The sequence below is a fragment of the Impatiens glandulifera genome, chromosome 6, assembly GCF_907164915.1.
Source record: "Impatiens glandulifera chromosome 6, dImpGla2.1, whole genome shotgun sequence".
Lineage (NCBI taxonomy): Eukaryota > Viridiplantae > Streptophyta > Magnoliopsida > Ericales > Balsaminaceae > Impatiens > Impatiens glandulifera.
Window position 1 is genome coordinate 16,539,997 of NC_061867.1, and position 21,380 is coordinate 16,561,376.

Sequence of the window (21,380 nt, forward strand, 5' to 3'; positions counted from 1 at the left end):
GTGCCAAATTTTACTCGCCTTTGTTTTCCCAGAATACAATGTTCACAAAAATCTAACTTACAAACTTTTGTACCTTTCAACAATCCTTGCTTGACAAGAGTTTGCATAGATTTCTCACCAGCATGCCCCAATCGCATATGCCATAGCTTTGTTGCCTCTAACTCCTTACTGCTCCCGGAAGTTGATACACATGATGTCCCATTAACTGTACTACCTTGATAATAATACAAATTATTACTCTTCCTGATAGCTTTCAACATCACTAGCGCTCCAGATATTACCCTAAGAACTCCATTTTCCAATTTCACATGTAGGCCTTTCGACTCCAAGGCCCCCAAAGAAATGAGATTCTTTTTCATATTCGGTATGTACCGAACATCTCTAATAATTCTGGTGGATCCGTCTTCATTTCTCAGCTTGATTGAACCTATCCCCTTTATTTTACATGTATTAGCATCTCCCATGTAAACAACTCCACCATCCAGCTCCTTAAAGTCAAAGAACCACTTTCGAACTGGTGTCATATGATAAGTGCAGGCTGAGTCCAATATCCACGCATCAGGATGTGATGTTGTGTGTGACATCGATAAAGAGTATTCTGAATCTGCATCACCTTTGTTTTCTGCAACATTCGCATCTTCAGAATCTTTCTCTTTCTTCTTCAACTTTGGGCAGTTAATCTTCCAATGTCCTTTCTTACGGCAGAAAGCACATTCATCTTTGGCAACTCTACTTTCAGATCTTCTTCCTTTCTCTTTTGATTTGCTCTGCTGACGGCCCCTGACCATCAATGCTTCATCTGCTGTACCTACTTTGTTTTTCCTTTTGTCCTGCTTTCTCAATTCATGACTATATAAAGCAGAACTTACAGCATTAAAAGAAACATTTCCCTTCCCATGAAGTAACATTGTTTCTAAGTGTTCAAATTCATCAGGAAGGGACGATAGCAACATCAAAGTCAAATCTTCATCCTCAAACCTAACGTCAAGGTTTAACAAATCCGCTACTAACTGATTAAACTTAGTTATATGCTCATTCATCGTAGTACCTGATTGGTATTCAAACCGGAACAGTCGCTTCTTCATAAGGAGCTTATTCTGACCACTCTTCTTCAGAAACTTGTCCTCCAATGCTTGCCACAGTTTCTGTGCAGAAGTTTCATTCTTCACAGCATACTTCTGCTCTCTGGACAGGCACGACCGAATTGTTCCGCACGCCAACCGATTCATGATACTCCTCTTTTTCTTCTATACCATCTGACTTTCCGACCTCAATAGCAACATCTAGACCCTGCTGAAAAAGACAATCTAGAACCTCACCTTGCCACATGCCGAAATGCCCAGTTCCATCAAAGATCTCCACCGCAAACTTCAAATTCGACATCGGTGTCCTCGTCCAGAATGACGAAGGAGTTGACGCCCCTTTTGAAGACTCCACCATGCCAAGGACGAACCTTTGGCTCTGATACCACTTGTTGGGGAAAACCCTGACAGAACCACAAAAGAAGAAAAAACCAAACGAAAGAACACTAACATAATTTGATAACGGAGTTCGGCCAAAATATTGCCTACGTCTCCGAGCACTAAGGCTATCAATTAATAAGGAAGAAGAGATACAAATTTGGGTGCAATAAACCAAAGAGGGGAGAGTTTCTTTTATACACTAAGAAACTTCCCCAACTCCCATCATCTTCCGATGTGGGATTTCTGCTAATTGTGAATATAGTTTCTTTTATATACTAAGAAACTTCTTTCACTCCCATCATCTTCTGATGTGGGATTCTAATTGTGCCAAAACCAACAGGTTCTGTATCCTCAAGATTTTGTTTTGAATATTCTCCAATTTTACTCGTGCTTCCTTTACCCTTTTTGATATACCGCTATAATGTTTTCCTGTCAAACTTGTTGAGCTTACCTTTCAGGATCCTAAGCTTTTCGTAAACTCTAAACATTTTTGTCCCGTATATACTGGTATTCTAGGTTTCCGTCAGTACTCCTTTGAATTCTTCGTTTTTCATCTAGAAATTAAAGAATTTGAAATGACTCTTTAGTCTTTTCTCCCTTTCCATGAAAATTTTCAACGGGCAATGATCAAAGATTCCTGGTTGTAGAACCTGTATCTGGCTTCTCGGGTAGAGATCTGCCCATTTCTCGTTGATCAACCCACGATCAATGCGACTCTTCCTCATTTCCTCTGACCCTCTAGTAGCTGACCATAAAAATAGATTACCTGAACTAGAAGGTTCGATACAGTTGATGTCTCTGATGCATTCATTGAAGTCCAGCATGTATAGCGTGATCCCCGTTTCTGGCTCTCTTTCTTGGATGAATATGGTGACATTAAAGTCGCCCATTAAAATCCAAGGCTCATCAACATTAACTTTACTCTTGAGCTCTCTCCATAACTGTTTTCTTTCTCCTGCTACATTGCTTCCATAAATAGCAGCAAAATAGAATTTCAACTTTGTTATCTTACAAACAATCTCCACCATGATGACTTGCTTACTGTCGAATAACTTTTTGATCTCAACTAAGCTATTATTCCAGCCAACCCAGATTCTGCTTTTTTCTATTATCGAATAACTTCTTGACCTCAACTAAGCTATTATTCCAGCCAACCCAAATTCTGCTTTTACACTCATCTGAATTGTGAATATAAAATACTAGTCGCTACCAAAACAGCCTTTATTGACAGTATCGATTTGATTGTGCCTTATTCTCGTCTCCAATATACCACAATAGTGATTTTATGCCTTTCAACCATTCTTCTGACTTCCTTCCTTTTGATGGGGTCGTTGCATTCGGTGAATCTTGAAGGTATGATATGAATTCAGTTTTGCCGGTGGACAGAGACCTATATTCATGAGCCCCTAATATTTCATATCATTATATTCATGAAGAAAGTTTTGACAACGTGCTTATTTATTTTTATAAGCTAGTAGAAGAGTTGGTTAACCGAAATGATAGATTTGTTCCTAAAATTATTTATAAATTTATGGATCGCGTCGCTAAAATTTATTCTTTTAAATAACCGAAATATCCAAATCACAATTGAACCAATATTGTATAACCCTAACTATGCGGATACCAATATTGCGAGATTTTAAAAATGAAAGTCTGAAATTTCAGTTGAACCTTATATTGGTATTATAAAAATTAACCAAAATTTTATTAATTCCCTCCATAGAATTTCTATGTTCTAAAAGATATTTTTGATTCATTTTCATATATATCTATTTAATGATATTTTTATACAATAAACATAAATTTAAAAATATTATATAAATAAAAATATAACATTTAATTTTATAAAAATACACTAAATTAATTAATATAAAGTAAAATGTGACGTATCTTTAAAATTTTAAAATAAAATATTCTTAATATTTGATTATACATTTAATCTTTTTATAATATATATATTAATGACTATCTAAATGGTGAATGTCAATTTTTTTTTTTAAATATATTAAAATATTTAATCAGAATAGATTTAATTTCAGATATAAATTAAGAGTTTTAAATTAAATTTTTCTTTTTACATTTTATTTGAAATGTAAAACCTAAATAATACACTCACTAAGAACATATCTTGATATTATAAATTATTTAAAATTTTAATTGAATATATGTTCTACTTGATATTTGACAATAATATCATCATAAATCATGTTTCCTTGGTGAAGATTAAAAATTTATTTTAAGAAAAAAACTTCAAATCAAATGACTTTTGGGTCACTATTTTGAAAGAAGCCAGGAATTTGCTTATAGTTTTACTCGCATTAGATATTTGAAAACATTTTTCTGTTTTGAAAGAATTCCAGGACCCCTTCACTTATATCTTTCCCAACTACATCCTAGTTTTCCTTGAAGAAATTTGCATTGTATTCATCTCGCTTTGGATTTTTACCTCCTTTCATCGTAAACAAAGCATTCTTGATCTCTTTTTGACTAACCCTTGCTACCAACTTATCAGCATCCTCAGTGGCGGACCCAGAAATATTTTCTCGGGGGGGCCAAATACATAGTAACGTAGCATTTTTTTGGCGATCAAATAAATGCATTTTTTAATTAAAATTTTACTCGGTAATTACATAAAAATACTAACAAGCACAATTACAAAATACTAATAAGCACAATTACTAAATTATTCTTGTCCATGAGTCGGTACAAAAAAGAAGACAAAATATCTTCATTACGTTGACTATACCAATCAATCAATTCAAGAAAATTACTTTTATTTGATGAACTACTTGACTCATCATGTCCTCGAAAAGGTAATCCTTGCCTCAATAGAAAGCGTGTTACATCAAACATTGTCGTTAAACGGGTGCGATAATTTATTTTTATATCACGACCATGTGTACGTAAAACGTTTCTCATGTTATGTCTTTGATCTTGAAATGATTCAAATTGATTTCTAGCTTCATTATGACAACTATTTGAATTTCTCATATGTCGATTGAATCTTTCTAATGCCCTTTTCCAATTTTTGTACCCATCTCCTATAACGGTAACATTTACGTTTTCTCTATTTAAAGGCTTAAAAAGATAACACTAAAAACAAAATGATGTATCTTTTGATATGCTATGTTCTAACCATGTATATTTGATCAGTAACATTAGACTCATTAGTAGGCTCATTAATTGATTGAGAATGCTCAGACTGCTCATGTGATTTAGAAGTAAAAATTCGTTTATAGAACATCTCCATTATTCTATATCCTACATAAAATAAATAACTAAAAATAGATATGTGTCATAACCTAGGCCCCTAAATAAAATCTAACAAATACATTTATTTGTTGTAATAGTTTAAAACTAATTTAAAATTAAGAAATATAAAATAATATTTTACCTTTATATTTATATAAACTATTATTTTACCCTTATATTTATATAAATTATTATTTTAATCTTTATTTTATGAGTAATTTGTATTATTAATTAATTATATTGAAATTAATAAAATATATATATATATAATTATAATATAAATGTAGTTTTAAAATAAATAATAATCTTATATGATTTTCATTATTTTATATATATTTTTTTATATTTTAAATTATATAAATAAATCTTATTTATATATTAACTAAAATTTATGTATTATTATTATAAATATTGTATCTTAGAAAATATTGTTGGTATAAAATAAAAATAATAATTACTTTAATAAAATTATATTTGAAATTAGAATACTATAATTATGAATTAATTTTTTTATTATTTTTTATAAAAGAAAGTGTTAATTGATTATAAAATAATGTGAGAGGCAGGGTTTGATCACCTGACCTCCATTATGGAAGGTCAACTCCAAAACCAGCAGGACAAAATTTTATTTGATAAACATATATATAAAATATCTTAAAACTTTTATGGTTGGGGGAGGCCCGGGCCCCCCAAGGCCCCCCTTGTAGGTCCGCCACTGAGCATCCTCATTGTCGATTCCTTTTAGAAAAATTTGTTTGAATACCAGGCAAGTAAGTACAAGCCTATATCTTGGTTCAAGAACACTCACATTTTTTAATTAATTCAGAAATTATATAATAATTTTATTTTGAGCTATAATTTATTTTATATATATATATATATATATATATATATATATATATATATATATATATATATTAAAACCATGCATCAAAACTAGTTATCTTCAAAAGCATGAAAATAACCTTGTCGGTTGGTTTATACATGGTTCAATTTGATAAGGACCGGTTTGGAGGAGTTGCTTACGTGCCTCTTTAATTTAATTTTTTATTTTAAATGTGAAACCTATATAATGCACTAACTAGAAACATATCTTATCTTGATATTATAAATTATTTAAAATTTTAACTGAAGATGTATTTACATGATATTGAACGATAATATCATCATAGTAGAGAATCATGTTTCTTGGTGAAGATTAAAATTTTATTTTAAAAATAAAAAAGACTTCAAATTAGATAACTTTTGGGTTATTATTTTGAATGAAACCCAGGAATTTATTTATAGTTTTACTCACATATTTCAAGTGTAAGAATATTTCAAGTGTAAGAATGGTTTCTAAAATATTAGAGTTCTTGGTTGAATTCTCACTTAAATCACTTTTAGTGAAAGTGAAAGTAATGATTGTGGAGGTAGCATAAAAACAGAAATGAATAGAATAATATTTCACTAAAACAAACATGGAATACCATCAGAAAATATAATTTATTGAAATTTTAGATATTATAATCTTCACTAGTAAAATATATTTTTATAATAATTTATATAAAATAATCAAAAGTCAGCTCACTAGATTAAGATATATATGGATCAATAATCAAACTTGTTAAAGGAAAAAAAATATTTAAAAACGTCAAACACAAATATAGAGAATCTAATATTAGGTTTCCAAAAAATCTTAAAACTCGAAACACTTTAATTTTTTGTCGTATTCGGTATAAATCTAAAACCTTTAGATTTTTTGTCGTATTCGGTATAGGTGTGAAACTCTTGAATTTCTTTATTATAATATGTATAAGTTTGAAACTAATATATTTCTGTTAAATTTGTAATATATCGCGAGTCTTTACGATTAAAAATGAGTGTAATGATAAGTTTGAACTCTTATTATTATTAGAAAAAATCTAAATTAATTTTTAGAGAGATTATGAGTCTTCCACACAACACATGATCCATTTTATGAGGGTAAATAGATTGTTTGTTTACATGTTGATCTGTCTTTTAAACTTGAAACAATTAACTATAAAAATAAAATATTAAAATTTTTAAATTAGTGTTTGAACTTACTTGAAACCAAATATTATGTGCGTAACAATCTAATCAACTAAACTATTTGTAAGAATAAAAAAGTCTGATTGAATCAATTTAGAGGATATTGTTCATATGAATATATTTATTTATATAATTTAATATATTTTAATAACGAATTAATTCTTTATTATCGTATTTTAATATAAAAAAAATTAATTAGTTAGGTGAGTATATTGTTTGAAATTCTTATTAAAGATGTTTAAATGTTTGGATAGTTAGGTACATTTATTTATTTTATTTATTTCCAGCAATATTTCTTATTAAAATAAAAATATTTGGTTTAGTTTTAATTCAAACATGAATTTGAAAATTTTTATTACTCAACAAAAAAAAATGATTGTATTAAATAACTCAAAACGTTAAAATAAAAAAAGTTATAATTGATTATTTTTATAATATAATGAGAGAAAAATAGAAAATATTTAAAAATATTATGTGAAGTGAACCTATTTATTTGAATTAAATAATTTGATATTTTTAGGGACTTCTATAAATGATTCTCGATTTTGGGGTTATAAAAGTGGTAGTTAGATGAAAAGAAAAATTCGAAAAATTTGCGTTCCTTGGCTTCGACTAGGAAGTATTATTTATGTACTCAAACCCACTTTAATTTTCTTTATTTTCACATTATTTATCTTGAATCATTTAGTATGTTTTATTTGATGTAATTTTTGTAGTGGAGGAATTATAGCTTAGTAATTATCACTGAGATATTATACTATTTTAATCTTTCAAATTCTTTTTCTTATTTGTAAGTTTGAAATAATAAGAAATTACAAGATTGTTTGATCTTCTTCATTAGAATTTTATTTATTGCAAATTAATCACATTTATTTTTATGTAAGGAACTAACATGACATCTCATATTTAAATTTTTGTTTAATTGTTTGATTTTATTGATGTTATTTTATAATTTAATTTTTATATATGTGTTATAATATATAGATATTGTATTAATTTTTTTTTTTTGGAAAACAGATAAGTGCCATTTCATTAAAAAAATTCAAAAGAGAGAAAAAAATACAAAAGTTTAAGATCGGATCTAAACAATTTCTAGATTTGACAATAAAACAATAATTGAATTACAAACAACAATAATCAATTAACGTCTATAACATTTTTACTTTGATTTTATATTGTATTAAATTACATAGATTATATCTAATATATATAGACATTATTAAGTTTATAATAAAATCAATATAATACTATACTATAATATAATAATAATATCAAATATATTATTTTATATAATAACATCCTCCCTTAAACTCAAGATGAAAAAGATTTAAACAATTTAAAGTTGAAGACAAGATTATGAAATATTGATATTATGTTTTAAGTCTTATAAATTCATGTGTATTTATTGAAATTCATCTAATTACGTGATTACATGTTAGAGTGAAACAACTTAAAATGAACTTTGAAGTTATTCGTGAATGTAGAGATTCATTTATTAACGGGATTTGAATGCTAAAGTGAAATAACAAGTAAAAAAAGAATTGCGAGTCTAAGATAATTGAATAAAATAAAAAGAGCAATAAAAAAATCTAAAAATAAAATAAATTATTAAAAAAATTTATAATAATAAATTATTAGAGCTCTCAATTAATGCATAAATCATGAATGGAGACAACCAAAGATTAAAATTTTGATGTACTCAAAAACGAAATAAACTTTATGATACCATGTTAGAATATAAGTAAATTGTATTAAATATTATATTGAATTATATATGTTATCTCTAATATATATAGATTACATTAAGTTTATAAAAAAAAACTAATATAATGTTAGTATTTATTTAGAACTATTAATCCATTGAAATTCGATAATTAAATTGACTTTTTATTTATTTATAAATATTATTTAAATAATAAATTAACAGTGTTTAAAATCGTTAAGACCAACTCTCGTTTTTGTATAATTTTAATAAAAATAAAATTCTAAATTATGAGATTTATAAAAAATGTGTGAAATTTTAGTAGGAGACCCAATTTGACAATTTAACAATCGATTCTAATACAATAATATTATCACAATATTAATATTGTGATAAAATTTAATCATATTAATAATATATGATTACAATATGTAATCCCTTATTTGAATTAATGATGATGAATTTCTTTTTTAAAAATAATGTAAAATTTTAAGAACATAACCAAACAATGAAAAAGTTGTAGGGTTTATATAAATTTAGACAAATAGAATAGTGACTTATATGATATATCTCTATTCCAAATTTATGCACATGTTTATCGTTTATTTCTCATTTTAGCAACTTAGAATCATATTGATAGAATAAATACAAAAGAAAGTTGACTATAAAATAATTTAGCAATAGAATCAAAATCAAGCACGCCTCTAAAATTGTAGGGACCAAAAACAACATGAATATTAAAATAGTATGTGATTCACGTTTAGCATATAATGACGTGACTTATTCTTTTTTTTTCCCCATAATTTCTTTAGAAAATAAGTTAAATTTCATAATATTGTATTGACATGATATAAAAATTACTAATATGGTGTCTAATCTAACAATAAATTATTACTAAATAAAATATTAATTGAGAGCTTGTGTAATGTAGGATTATTAGAAAATAATTTTATTCCTTTGCACAAAAAAATATATTTGATGTATAATGTGATTTTTTGGATAAAAATAATTAATATTTATATTTTAAAATATTAAAAATAAGTATAATTTAATGTTTTAATTGAGTTTTACCATAGAAAAAATAATTTGTTCATTAAATTATTTTATTAAAGTGAAAAAATAAGTGTTTTTATACCATAACATTACCTACTTTTTTTTATTACTATTTATATATTAATTGTGTTTTATTTTTTTTTTCTTTGTCTTAGTTTTAGTTTTTTTTTTTAAAATTTAAGAGATCAGTACAAATAAACTTCAATTTATGATTTTTTTTTTCTTTTTAAGGGATAATTGTCGTAAAAATTAGATTATATATTTAAACAGTTTATTTGATGATTTTTATTTATTTATTTAGATTTAATCATTAAATAATTTTTGTATTTAAAGTTTAATTTTTATAAAGGTAAATTAAAAGTTTTAATATTTTATTTAATAAATTAAATAATTTGATTTATAAAATTATATTACTTGTGATAATAAATTATTATTATTATTATTTTAAAAATATAATAAATTATTTGAAATAATTCAAATAGTACAAATCAAACAAATATATATACAAATGAAATTGAATTTCTTTTTCCTACAATATTTCTTTTTCAATTATCTATTTAGGAATCAAATTAATTAATTTATCATTAAAAATTTTAAATTTTTTTTTTCATTTTTTTTAATAATAGAGAATTGATCATCCACAATTATATTCCCACTTTAATTTAAAGGCTTCTAGATAGATTTTTTTTTTCTTTTTTCTTTTATGCCTAGTTAACTTTTACATCTAATGTTGGGTTAAAATAAATATTTATAAATAAAATTATTTAAATAATTTAAATTTAAATCGTTTTTTATTTATTAGAGTTTTATAATATATTTTTAAAAATATTAAAAATTATTATAATAAAATTATAATTTTAATATAATATATAGAGTTATATAGATTAAAATGTGATATTATTATATAAAAAAAGTCTTATAAAATATAAATAAATATAATATTTATACCTCAACTAACTATGGATCAAATTAAAAAAAAATGGCGTGCTTACAAAAACTTGAGCTATCCTTATTTATCTGCAACGACCCACGGAGAATTCTGGGAAAAGAATTTCTTACAGTCAAATTTCTCTACTTCCCATTTATCTTCTTCATCGAGCTTTTGTCATTTACTCTAAAATCCCTAATTCCATGCACAAGAAGATGAGATTTTCCAATTGGATCTTATTACTTCTCATCCTTCTATTTGTTGGGTCAGAACCCATTTCATCATATTCATCACCGTCTTCCGCCTCAGAAGAACACGCAGAAATCTCTAGAAATTTCCTAAGTTACGCCAAGAAATCGGACTTCTTCGATTGGATTGTGGGTATCAGGAGGAAAATACACGAGAATCCAGAACTGGGTTATGAAGAATTCGAGACCAGCAAGCTTATTAGAGACGAATTGGACAAGATGGGCATTGCTTACAAATACCCAGTTGCAGTTACTGGTGTTGTCGGTTTCATTGGTTCCGGTAAACCCCCTTTTGTAGCACTGAGAGCTGACATGGATGCTTTGGCTATGCAGGTTTGCAATCTTTGAACCTAACTCTCATTTAGCCAAATTGCAATGTGTGTTATATCTGTTTGATCAATTTGGGAACTAACATGTTTGTTTGGTTTTCTATAGGAGATGGTAGAATGGGAGCATAAGAGTAAGGTTCCTGGGAAGATGCATGCTTGTGGACACGATGGTCATGTCTCAATGCTTCTTGGTGCTGCTAAGATCTTAAATGAACACATGCATCTCTTGGAGGTTATCTTTTCCATTTACACATTACATCTTTGGCCCTGTTTTCATACTCATTAGGTTGACTTAAGTGGAAAGAGTATTTCCTAAGAACCATAGGTCTTGGATTCGATTCGATTCTCACTAAGAACTACCTGATTGAAGTGGGGGACTATGTTTGTGGGGATTGTCCTAACTTGTAAAAAAATTTGATCTGTTTTCATAGGTCTAATACTTTGAAGAATTGGGATAAGTTAGCTGGATGTAGATGGGCTGGAGAAACGAAATTTAGTCTTATAATGGTTCAAAAAGTTACCCACCCGTGTAGCTCAAATGGTTCAATTCTTCACTGAAAGCATCTTGATTGAAAGGAATTCAGGAAAACAACCTTGGTCTAAGAAAACAAATTACGCTTTCTCATCTGAATTGAGACAAAAGTGTCTAGTTGATAAGAAATTTTGATAGTAATTTTGTGTTTGGAATAGGGAACTGTGTTGCTCGTTTTTCAACCAGCAGAGGAAGGTGGCGGAGGTGCAGAAAAAGTTGTAAATGAAGGAATACTTGATAATGTTGAAGCCATATTTGGTCTTCATCTTTTTCCTTACTTGTCAGTAGGTCAAGTAGCCTCCAAACCGGGGCCTATTTTGGCTGCAAGCGGAGAATTTAACGCGGTTATTAAAGGAAAAGGAGGTCATGCTGCGATTCCTCAGCAAGCAATAGATCCAATTTTAGCAGCTTCTAATGTTATTGTTAGTTTACAACATCTCATTTCTCGTGAAGCAGACCCGCTCGATTCTCAGGTGAGAATGTTGTCAAACGATTAACAAAATAACAATGAAAATGACAACCTCATTTTTAATGTTTCTAAGAATTTTGAGTTGTGTTTGTATGTATTTTCCAGGTTGTAACTGTTGCAATGTTCCAAGGTGGAAATGCTATGAATGTCATTCCGGATTATGTTACCATCGGAGGAACTTTCCGTGCCTTTTCCAAGGAAACTTTTATGCAATTGAAGCTCAGGATTGAAGAGGTACTTATCATAAATCAAACAAAAACTTTAATACAATCGAAGCATACAATTAAGAGGTAAAAGTATGCATAGTGGTAATCGAATATGAGATCTTGGGTCTCTTAATCAAGATTTTTTCCACTTGAGTAGCCTAGTTCAATCCTGGATTATTTAGAAAAAGGACATAAGAACAAGATCTTAGTTCATTTCTGCAATTTGATTTTCTAATCATGAACATAATAACAGGTAATAACAAGACAAGCATCTGTACTGAGGTGCAATGCAACTGTCAATTTTTTCGAAAAGGAGAAGCCATTCTTCCCAGCAACCATAAACGATGAAAGCTTGCACAAACATTTTTGGAAAGTGGCAACTGGCATGGTTGGGAAATCAAATGTGAAAAACATGTCTCCTCTTATGGGATCAGAGGACTTTGCGTTTTATCAAGAGGCAATTCCGGGATACTTTTTCTTCTTAGGAATGCAAAATATCGACATGAATGAGAAATTACCATCTCCTCACTCGCCTCACTTCAAGATTAATGAAGACACACTCCCTTATGGGGCCGCGCTTCATGCTTCACTAGCGGTTAGGTATCTTATTGAGTCCCAATCGAAAATCCGTGGTGCCGAATTATGAGACGAATTGAAAATTTTAAATTCTTTTAGTTTGGACAACTTGTGAATTATGTACATGTCTATTGGTAAATAACAAGAGCTACCAATTATTTTATACCCAAGTTGGAGCATCAATTGGTTTAAAAATAAATAAAAGTAATTATTTGAAGATATTGTATAAAATGGAGTCCTAATTTACTATAATAAGTAGAAATTGTTTTGGGGCAATTGAGATTTTATATCTATTCTTTTAAACCTCTCACACTTTGGTGTTCCTCTTTCTCATTGTTAAACAACTATGTCAAATCCTATTTGGGGCATTTCGGATTTCAATTTTTTTTTTTTTTTTTAATTGTGAGTCTATATGATATAAAATAATACAAAAATAAGTATTTGTCTTTAACGGTTTCAAACGTCGTTAATAAATACTTACCGAATTTCATCGAATGAAGAGTTTTAACTGCTTAATTTTAGAAAATTATAGTCAAAATTCTTAATTTGTAGAATTTTTTTACTTAAACTAGTGACATTTTTTTTTATTTATTTATAAAGATTATATATATAATAAGTTTAAAAAAACTCATTTATATAATTTTAACTATGAGAAATTCCAAATTGTAAGATTTGAAATAAGTTGTCTAAAGTTTTAATTTTTCCAAATAAGGACCCCCAATTTGAAAATTCGACCATATAAAATATGGTCGAATTACTAATTTAATTACCGAATTTTAACTTTAAAATTATAGACACTATCGAAAATCATGTTATAATCTATATTTATCGACCGAGAGAACAGTTTGCTTTCTCAACATATACACATTTTTTTAAGCAGTGAAAATATCGAAATTTTGATTACTCATTTTCTAAAATTTGATAGTAAAATACTTATTTCACTAAAAATTAAAATTTTGTATTAAATGATTGACATGTATATTTTATTTATTTATTATAAAAACAATGTAAATAATTAGTTAACCGTTTAAAAACAAAATCAAATATTGAGAAATTAGCCACAAAATTTCACAATTTAAAATTTTTATTATATATTTAGAAGGCAATACTCCGGCAACTCTCTCTAGCGGAGCTTCGTCACCGGCCGACCCACCATTTCATCAATCGCCGAAATTCTATATAATCAATTCATGGAGGAGGAGAAGAAAGAACTTTTAGAGATCGACCTAATATCCGCTCAAGATCTCAAGACACCTTTCGCAAATCTCGGCAGTTTACGTACCTACGCCATTGCATGGGTCGATCCATCCGTCAAACTCCGAACACTTGTCGATCGATTCGGCGGCAAGAACCCTACCTGGAACGAGAAATTCTTCTTTCCTCCGGAATTTCAATCGAGATTTACGCCGTCGGCTACATTAAAGATTCTCTTATCGGAAGTGTTCGGTTTCTCCTTAGCACCTGTTTCCCCAACGGCGACATGACTTCTCCTTCATTTACGGCAGTTCAAGTACGCCGACCATCATCCGGTCGTTTCCATGGCATTCTCAACATCGCTGCCGTTGTCGTAGAATTGGACGTCAAAGAAATCAATGGATTGTCGGCTATACGTTTTCGTGATATAATCCGTCGCCGTCACCGCCGTCGCCGGGAGCATTCCTGGTCATGTATAGAATATGGGGTTTTCTTATTTTCTTTGTTATACTTTATTTGATCTTCTTTTTGATAAAGATTCAACTTTCTTGATCATTTGAAAGAAAAACAATTTCTGTCATGCATTAATATATGATATTGGTATTATGGTATACATGAATAATATAATTAGAGAATCTATGAAGGATTAGAAAGAAGAGCAATCTCAATTTCTTGGAGAGATTTCCCTTTTGTTTCGACCACGGTTCTTTTCACAAAAACCACAGCCAACAAACAAAAACCAGCAAAGATCGAGTATAGAATTTGTGGTCCAAGTTGATCCAGCAACCGCAAGAACAACAACCCGACAAAAAAGTTTATGACCCAATGTACGGACATGCTGATTGCCATGGCTTTGGCTCTTATACGACTAGGGAATATCTCAGACAAGAGGAGACCAGGGACTGGTCCAGCGCCAAGTGCAAATGTAAACACAAACCTAAAACAAAAACATTAACTTTCTTGGATCTTGATCAATCATTTCAAGATTCATATATGAAATAAGTCAATCATCATGTGATGATTTTAGTACTCACAATAGAATGCCAACAACAGATAAACATGCGACTGCGGAACCTGATACTAATGAACTGGCTGCAATCACTTGAAGACCCATAGACAGAGCCTGCATGTAGAGAAAATGAGAACACATAATAGTATCATCAGTCTAAGTTGTTGCTACAAAATCTAAGGAAGACCAATCAAGAGTTCATTGCTCCACTAGTGACCATAAACAACAGGCATTATGTTAAAGTATGACAATTTGAATTTGAAAAATTGATTGTTTATTTACTCTGGAAATGAAATTTTCTTCTTTGGAAGGATACCCTAATCTTCAAAGCCTCTACTTATTACCAATACATAACATTTTCCAAAAAATATACAAAAATCTTAAACCTAAGCAAAAGCTAGAATGACAAACAAATAGTGTATATATATATATTTTGTTCACTTTTATAATGGGTAACTGCTTATGAGTGAGCTCAACCAACTATGAAATGTCAGTGTTGAGCAATCTTCTAAAATTGGCAGAAGTTTATTTTTTCAGAATATTACACCAAATAAGTATAATAGGTATGTATATACATGTAAGTGAATTCAACAGAGGGACTAAGAAACAAATAAACTTACCATGCCCATAAAGCTTCCAAGAAGAAGCACCTTCCTTCCTAGTCTATCCATCAATATCATAGCGATAATTGACCCTATAATTATAAGATGCCATAGGAAGAAACGAACAAGCTAGAATTTGGAAATGAATAGATACAAACCAATGGGTCGATCATTACCTGATAAATTAGTAACTCCAACACAAATATTTGCAATGTCTGAGGGCACACCAACTCTTTTGAATACAGTTGAGGAGAAATAGAAAACAGCATTTATACCAGATAATTGTTGCAAACCAAATAGAGCAGAACCAATCATAATCACTGAAAAAGAATAGTGAATTTCATCACTTTTAAAAGAAATAACTTAAAGGTTAAATTCAATGACAATTTAAAAGAGAATATGGATCAACACAAAAATACCTCTCGAGTAGCCACCACAAAGTAACTCTGAGAATTTTAAGGTATCTGCATCATCACCTCTGTCTGTTTTAGCCAAGTCTGACATGGCTTGTTTAACATGAGGTCCTCCTAAAAGCTTCTCAAATTCAAATTCAGCTTCAGCACTTCTTCCTTTCTAGACAAGAAAGATCATTCATTGTTACAAGATAGTCATAACAGTATGATATAGTAAGACAAGGTACAACTTAAAGAAAGAAATAAAAATAATTGCTGAGCATAAATTCCAAAAGCCTTTCTGCTTATGTTAAATTCTTTGCAAGCTCTGAGATGTAAGTAAGGCAATCATTTTCTTTTACAATGCTTTGGTCATCCGGAAAGGCTTATATGAACTAATATCATGAATCATTCCAATGATTACCAAACTAAGAATTTGGTCGTTTTAGTTCACTATGTGTTAATATGACTAACACAATTAATGATCCGTTTTGGCTGTATTTGTCACATGTCATATATAGAACTGATTTTGAAAAGGGACACCAAAGAATTTGCTCAGAAGAATGAGAATCAGCTGTTTGATATAGAAAAATTATTGAAACATTATTTGAAATGACCTGACCGCTGTTAAACCAAATGAGATAAAAAATTCTAGAGAATCCAACAGTGTAATACCTTGTACAGCCAATGTGGACTCTCTGCACAAAATTCCATACTTACAGCAAGTATTGCAGCAGGAATGGAAGACACCCAAAAACACACCCTCCACCTTCAACATGAACAAAGTAGTCACAAACTATTGTTTAGGATATGTATCTATGTAATGCAGACAGCATAATACAGTAATAATGTTAGTTAGTATGCAGTTATGGTTATGCATGACATGCGTACCAACCAAAAATGTCCTTGGCTGGTATCCCAATGAAAAGAGCTCCCATGAGTCCAAGACATGTTGCTATTTGGATGAAACTCCCATAAGTTCCCCTTACTGATGCTGGTGACACCTGACGGTGAAAAAAATAATTTTTTATTGAATCACTGATCCGCAATGGTGTGAGAATATAGACTATATATAGACATCTTTTGTTAAACAACTGGATCAATCCAACCTAAGCCCTAAAATGTACCTATTAAGGTAAACTATAGGTGTTAAACCATTGGTCCGTGAAAATGTCTCCCCTAAAAAAACTAACTGTCTCATTTTCGATTCTTACAAAGAACTCTAACTAAAGATGGTCATGATGGTGAGGAATCGTGCTAACCTCCTCACTCTGTGAATTTACGATCCCAACTGAAAATAACTATAGTCCACCATAAAAGATTTTTAAGATTGTCCAGATATGAAGACTCAAACTCGTGATCTTGAGAACATGAGTACTTGCGAACTATCACTGAGTTGACCTAATGAGTCTTCTTAACTATAACCCACTATACTAGTCTCAAACTCATCAAAAATGTATTTTTATTTTGTAATTTCCTGATGTGCAATATCATGCATACAAATAGACTGAAATAGTTATGACCACTATTTACCTCAGTAACGTAAAGAGCAGCAACAGGGGGGCCAAGACCCATCCCAGTTCCAACAAAGAATCTTCCAAGAAGCATGCCCATAAGGGTATTCGTTGTTGCACTGCAAGAACATACTTGAAAATCATCATGCATGATGACAATAAGAGTACATATAATACAATAAGTTTTGGTTAAAATGGGACAACATAAGAAGAACTGATGCTAGTTTACCTCAATGAGGCACCAACTATCATTGGAAAGGCACATAACTGAAACGCCCTTCTGCGTCCAACTCCATCTGCGATCCAACCACTAAAGATAGATCCAATAAAGGCACCACCCAAACAAGTACTAACCACTAGACCTATTCAAATGAAGGGTCATTAATAAGACAATATATATCATCAGAAAAAGAAAACTCAAGCTTTCAATTGAACCTTCAGCTATGGTATTTCCACTAAAGCCAAGTTCCAACGATATGCTTTCAAGTGTATCATTTACAACCCTAGATAAATTAAACAACATTATAACACTATTTCTTTCAAACAAGACAATATAACAACAAATAAATTAAAAGATTCAGAACACACCCAATATGGTAACCAAATAAGAAAGATGAAATAGCTGCTACAATTACATGAGGCAATGAAAGGTAACATGATGGATTTCCTAAATCTGTATTAACAGGTCCATTGTAGAAACGTCCTGCAATTTCACAAAAGGATTAAACTTTTAAACAAACAAATCGGATCACATCTTGCAGCTAGAAAACTCCTAACCTTTCTCTTCTGCGTAGTCATTTAAATGATCTTTGGATGATACTCGCTTGTACGGTGATAAACCATCTCCATATCGACCTCGCATTGCTGGAGAAACAAGTTATGTTTCCTTAACAGGACTTACTAAACAGTAGCATTGAATCATGAATCAAGTGTCTGTGTTTGTAACTGTCGATGCAGATCAAAGATAAACTATTAAAGTAAGAAAACTTAACTGAACAGAATGATAATCCAACTAAATCTAGACTGACATCATGAAATCAAAAGCGACATGCAATACTGCTTAAAGAAGATCAATGGCGGATTGCGGTTGGAGATGACGTGATACTGAGTGACAGAGAATGAGAGAGAGCCACAAACAGAACGAAGTGGTCTAATGTGCGCCTAAGTTGACGATATGAATTTTATATTTTCATTTTTATCTATACAAATTCTTTTATTTTAATGGGATGTACTAACTACTACTTATAAAATTATTTGTTAAATAAGGTGATGTTAGTTGTTGAGATCAATTCATATTTCAAACATCTTTATTTAAAGTTCATTATTAATGTTATACAATAAGAAATTTTGTTTATAACAATTTTAAATAAATTATTAATTTAACTCGCTAATTAATGGTTTAACCTGAATTCACTAAAATTTGGTAATCAAAATTTTTAATTAATTAAATTAACTAGCATTAAACCCATTCATTTGCACGAGTAATGATATAAAAATCGAGAAAAATGTTTTTGGTTAAGATGTGAACATTTTCAATTTACTCTCACATATATATCCAAATTAACCACAGTTTTCGACTCGTCAATCCGGACACTTTAAAAATTAATTATCATATATTATATTATATATATATATATATATATATATATATATATATATATATATATATATATATATATATATATATATATATATATATATATATATATATATATATATAAATTTCACATAGTTAACTGCGTTTATAACTATTAGGTTATCGAAAACAAGGAAGAACTTGTGATTTCCTGATGATATATTCAATACCGTCAACAATGCGAGCCAACAAGGTAGTATACAATTATTTTTTATTTTTTTATTTTATGGTTAAAATATGAAATTATCTCCTGTTTTTTTTTTTAATTTTCAATATAATTCACTATTTTGTTTATCAAATTATTAAAAAATGGTTAGAAATTCTCCTATCCTACCTAGGAATTTATCTATTAATTCCATTACCTTATCCTTACTCAAAAGGGTAGTGCCCGGTTTGTCTTGATTTCCTATTTTGGAACAAGAAGGAAAATGGAACTATTGGATTTTGTGACTCGCCCCCGGCTCCGTGTCTTTTGGACCCTTTGTCCGCCCTAACCCAAGCTAGACCAATTCTGATTCCAAGTGAAACTAGTGTTTCCTTTTTGGTAATGTTCAGTCTTTCCCAATCTATTTTGAAGTTAGATTCCACAGTGGTCTGTTGTGTAAGCAAATATATCATGTTGATTGCTCAACCGTACTTTGGCTATCTAATTAACACGTTTTATCTAAAAATATTTCTCATCATTTATTTAATTTCACCCTAATTTTATTTTAAGTCCATACACCACCAAATCATTGGTCTGTATGAAAGATGGATGTTCTCTTACCAATACATTAAATTTGTTCGGGTACTGATTGATCTTGATTTGACATGGTTTACATTTGACTGATTAAAAAAAAAAAAAAAAACTTTGATAAAGAGCCACAAATTACGAGATTAGAAAGAAGTGATTTAAAATCACAATTGAGCCAAATAAGTAGTCCTAATTTTATAATTCGACCAAAATTATTTAAATTATCCAATTACATAAATTCCAAATTAAATACAAAATATTTAATTTTTTATAATTTAATTTGATTAGTATAATTAAAAAATGTATATAAATACAAAATATGTATTATTAAAAAAAATTGTAATTATAGACTGTATAGGGAAGTTCAAAAAAAGAGAGTATATGGGTGCTAATGTGCACCGTGGGTACCGCTTGTTTGAATAGAAGATACGAGATGAAATAAAAGTTTTCTACAGTTCCACACAAATGGGAGAAAGATCACCGTACACGTGTTACTGATTGCTATTGTTGCAGATTAACCCTTATAAGATTGATACTTTTGCAAAATCCTCCCTAAGATATAAGAAAATAGAAACTGCCTCCAATTAACATAAAGTTTTGAGAAATTCATTGTTAGCTTTTCAATTTATTTTATCAGCCAATTTTATTTTCAATATTTACACTGAAATTATAATTTATTTGGTTGGAGAAGATGTAATTGTTAAGAATCTCAATATTCATTATATTTTTTTGTAATTATCATAAAAAATTATTATGAACACCATGATCTACTTACACTTTAACTAAAGACGTTTTTAGTGAGCAAGACATTTTTTTGTCACTTATACATCGAAACTGTTAAGAATATATGACATAAAAACTTTTTATTGTCATTTTTTCTTCTAACGATAATATATTGTTTGGTTGAAAGAATGAACATATGCTTGCTCTTTTCTTCGACTAGATCTCCATTAGATCTAAGCTTAATCTCATCTAGTCTTTAAGAGGAAACTCAGCTAAAATTCAACATTAGGACAATGTTACCTCCCACTTTTGTAGGAACATTAAATACCCTTATTTAAATTTCAAGACCCTACCACTTATAAAAACCCAAATAAGCCCAAGCTTAAAAATAGTGAAAGATTCAATGGTTTTGTCTTTTAGTTTTTTTAGTTTTTTTTTTTGTTTTTTTGTTGAGAATGTGCATATTAATCAACTATGGTTAAAAGCTGACAATTTTCAAAGAAATATAGACATGACAAGACAATACAAATATAAATTGATATAGAGTTAATAATAAATAGATGATAGAAAAAATACCTAGAATATGTTTCATTCAAGATGTGCTTCTTTCCCCTTCACTAGTTAGAACTTCAATTTCTATTGAGGAAGTTACGCAAACAAGGTCTGATTGGTCAGCAGAGAAGAGAAGATAAGATCGAAGAACATCGATAAAACCTTGTATTGGAGGTGGTAGGAAGGCAAGAGATGCAAAATTTTTGTTATATATA

General features: G+C 29.5%; 2 protein-coding genes across 3 annotated transcripts; one reads left to right on the top strand and one right to left on the bottom strand.

Annotated features, from left to right (window-relative positions):
• Nucleotides 1–10,559: 10,559 nt before the first annotated feature.
• LOC124944066 (IAA-amino acid hydrolase ILR1-like 4) lies at nucleotides 10,560–12,975 on the top strand. Its single transcript, XM_047484526.1, has 5 exons — nucleotides 10,560–11,031; nucleotides 11,134–11,259; nucleotides 11,718–12,032; nucleotides 12,134–12,262; nucleotides 12,488–12,975. The coding sequence occupies exons 1-5, from the start codon at nucleotides 10,654–10,656 to the stop codon at nucleotides 12,878–12,880; spliced, it is 1,341 nt and encodes a 446-aa protein (XP_047340482.1). The 5' UTR covers nucleotides 10,560–10,653; the 3' UTR covers nucleotides 12,881–12,975.
• Nucleotides 12,976–14,584: 1,609 nt separating this feature from the next.
• On the bottom strand, nucleotides 14,585–18,654 carry LOC124944065 (probable plastidic glucose transporter 2). 2 transcript variants are annotated; one of them, XM_047484523.1, is made up of 13 exons: nucleotides 18,550–18,654; nucleotides 18,299–18,466; nucleotides 18,110–18,224; nucleotides 17,957–18,024; nucleotides 17,751–17,883; nucleotides 17,541–17,640; nucleotides 16,899–17,011; nucleotides 16,683–16,776; nucleotides 16,035–16,188; nucleotides 15,792–15,935; nucleotides 15,634–15,707; nucleotides 15,039–15,127; nucleotides 14,585–14,941 (listed from the first exon to the last, which is right to left on the bottom strand). In XM_047484523.1, exons 2-13 carry the CDS (start codon nucleotides 18,381–18,383, stop codon nucleotides 14,641–14,643), a joined length of 1,470 nt encoding a protein of 489 aa, XP_047340479.1. In that variant the 5' UTR covers nucleotides 18,384–18,466; nucleotides 18,550–18,654; the 3' UTR covers nucleotides 14,585–14,640. The 2 variants fall into 2 exon arrangements, with proteins under 2 accessions (XP_047340479.1, XP_047340480.1); XM_047484524.1 differs by lacking the exons at nucleotides 18,299–18,466; nucleotides 18,550–18,654 and having other exon boundaries at nucleotides 18,157–18,224.
• Nucleotides 18,655–21,380: the final 2,726 nt, after the last annotated feature.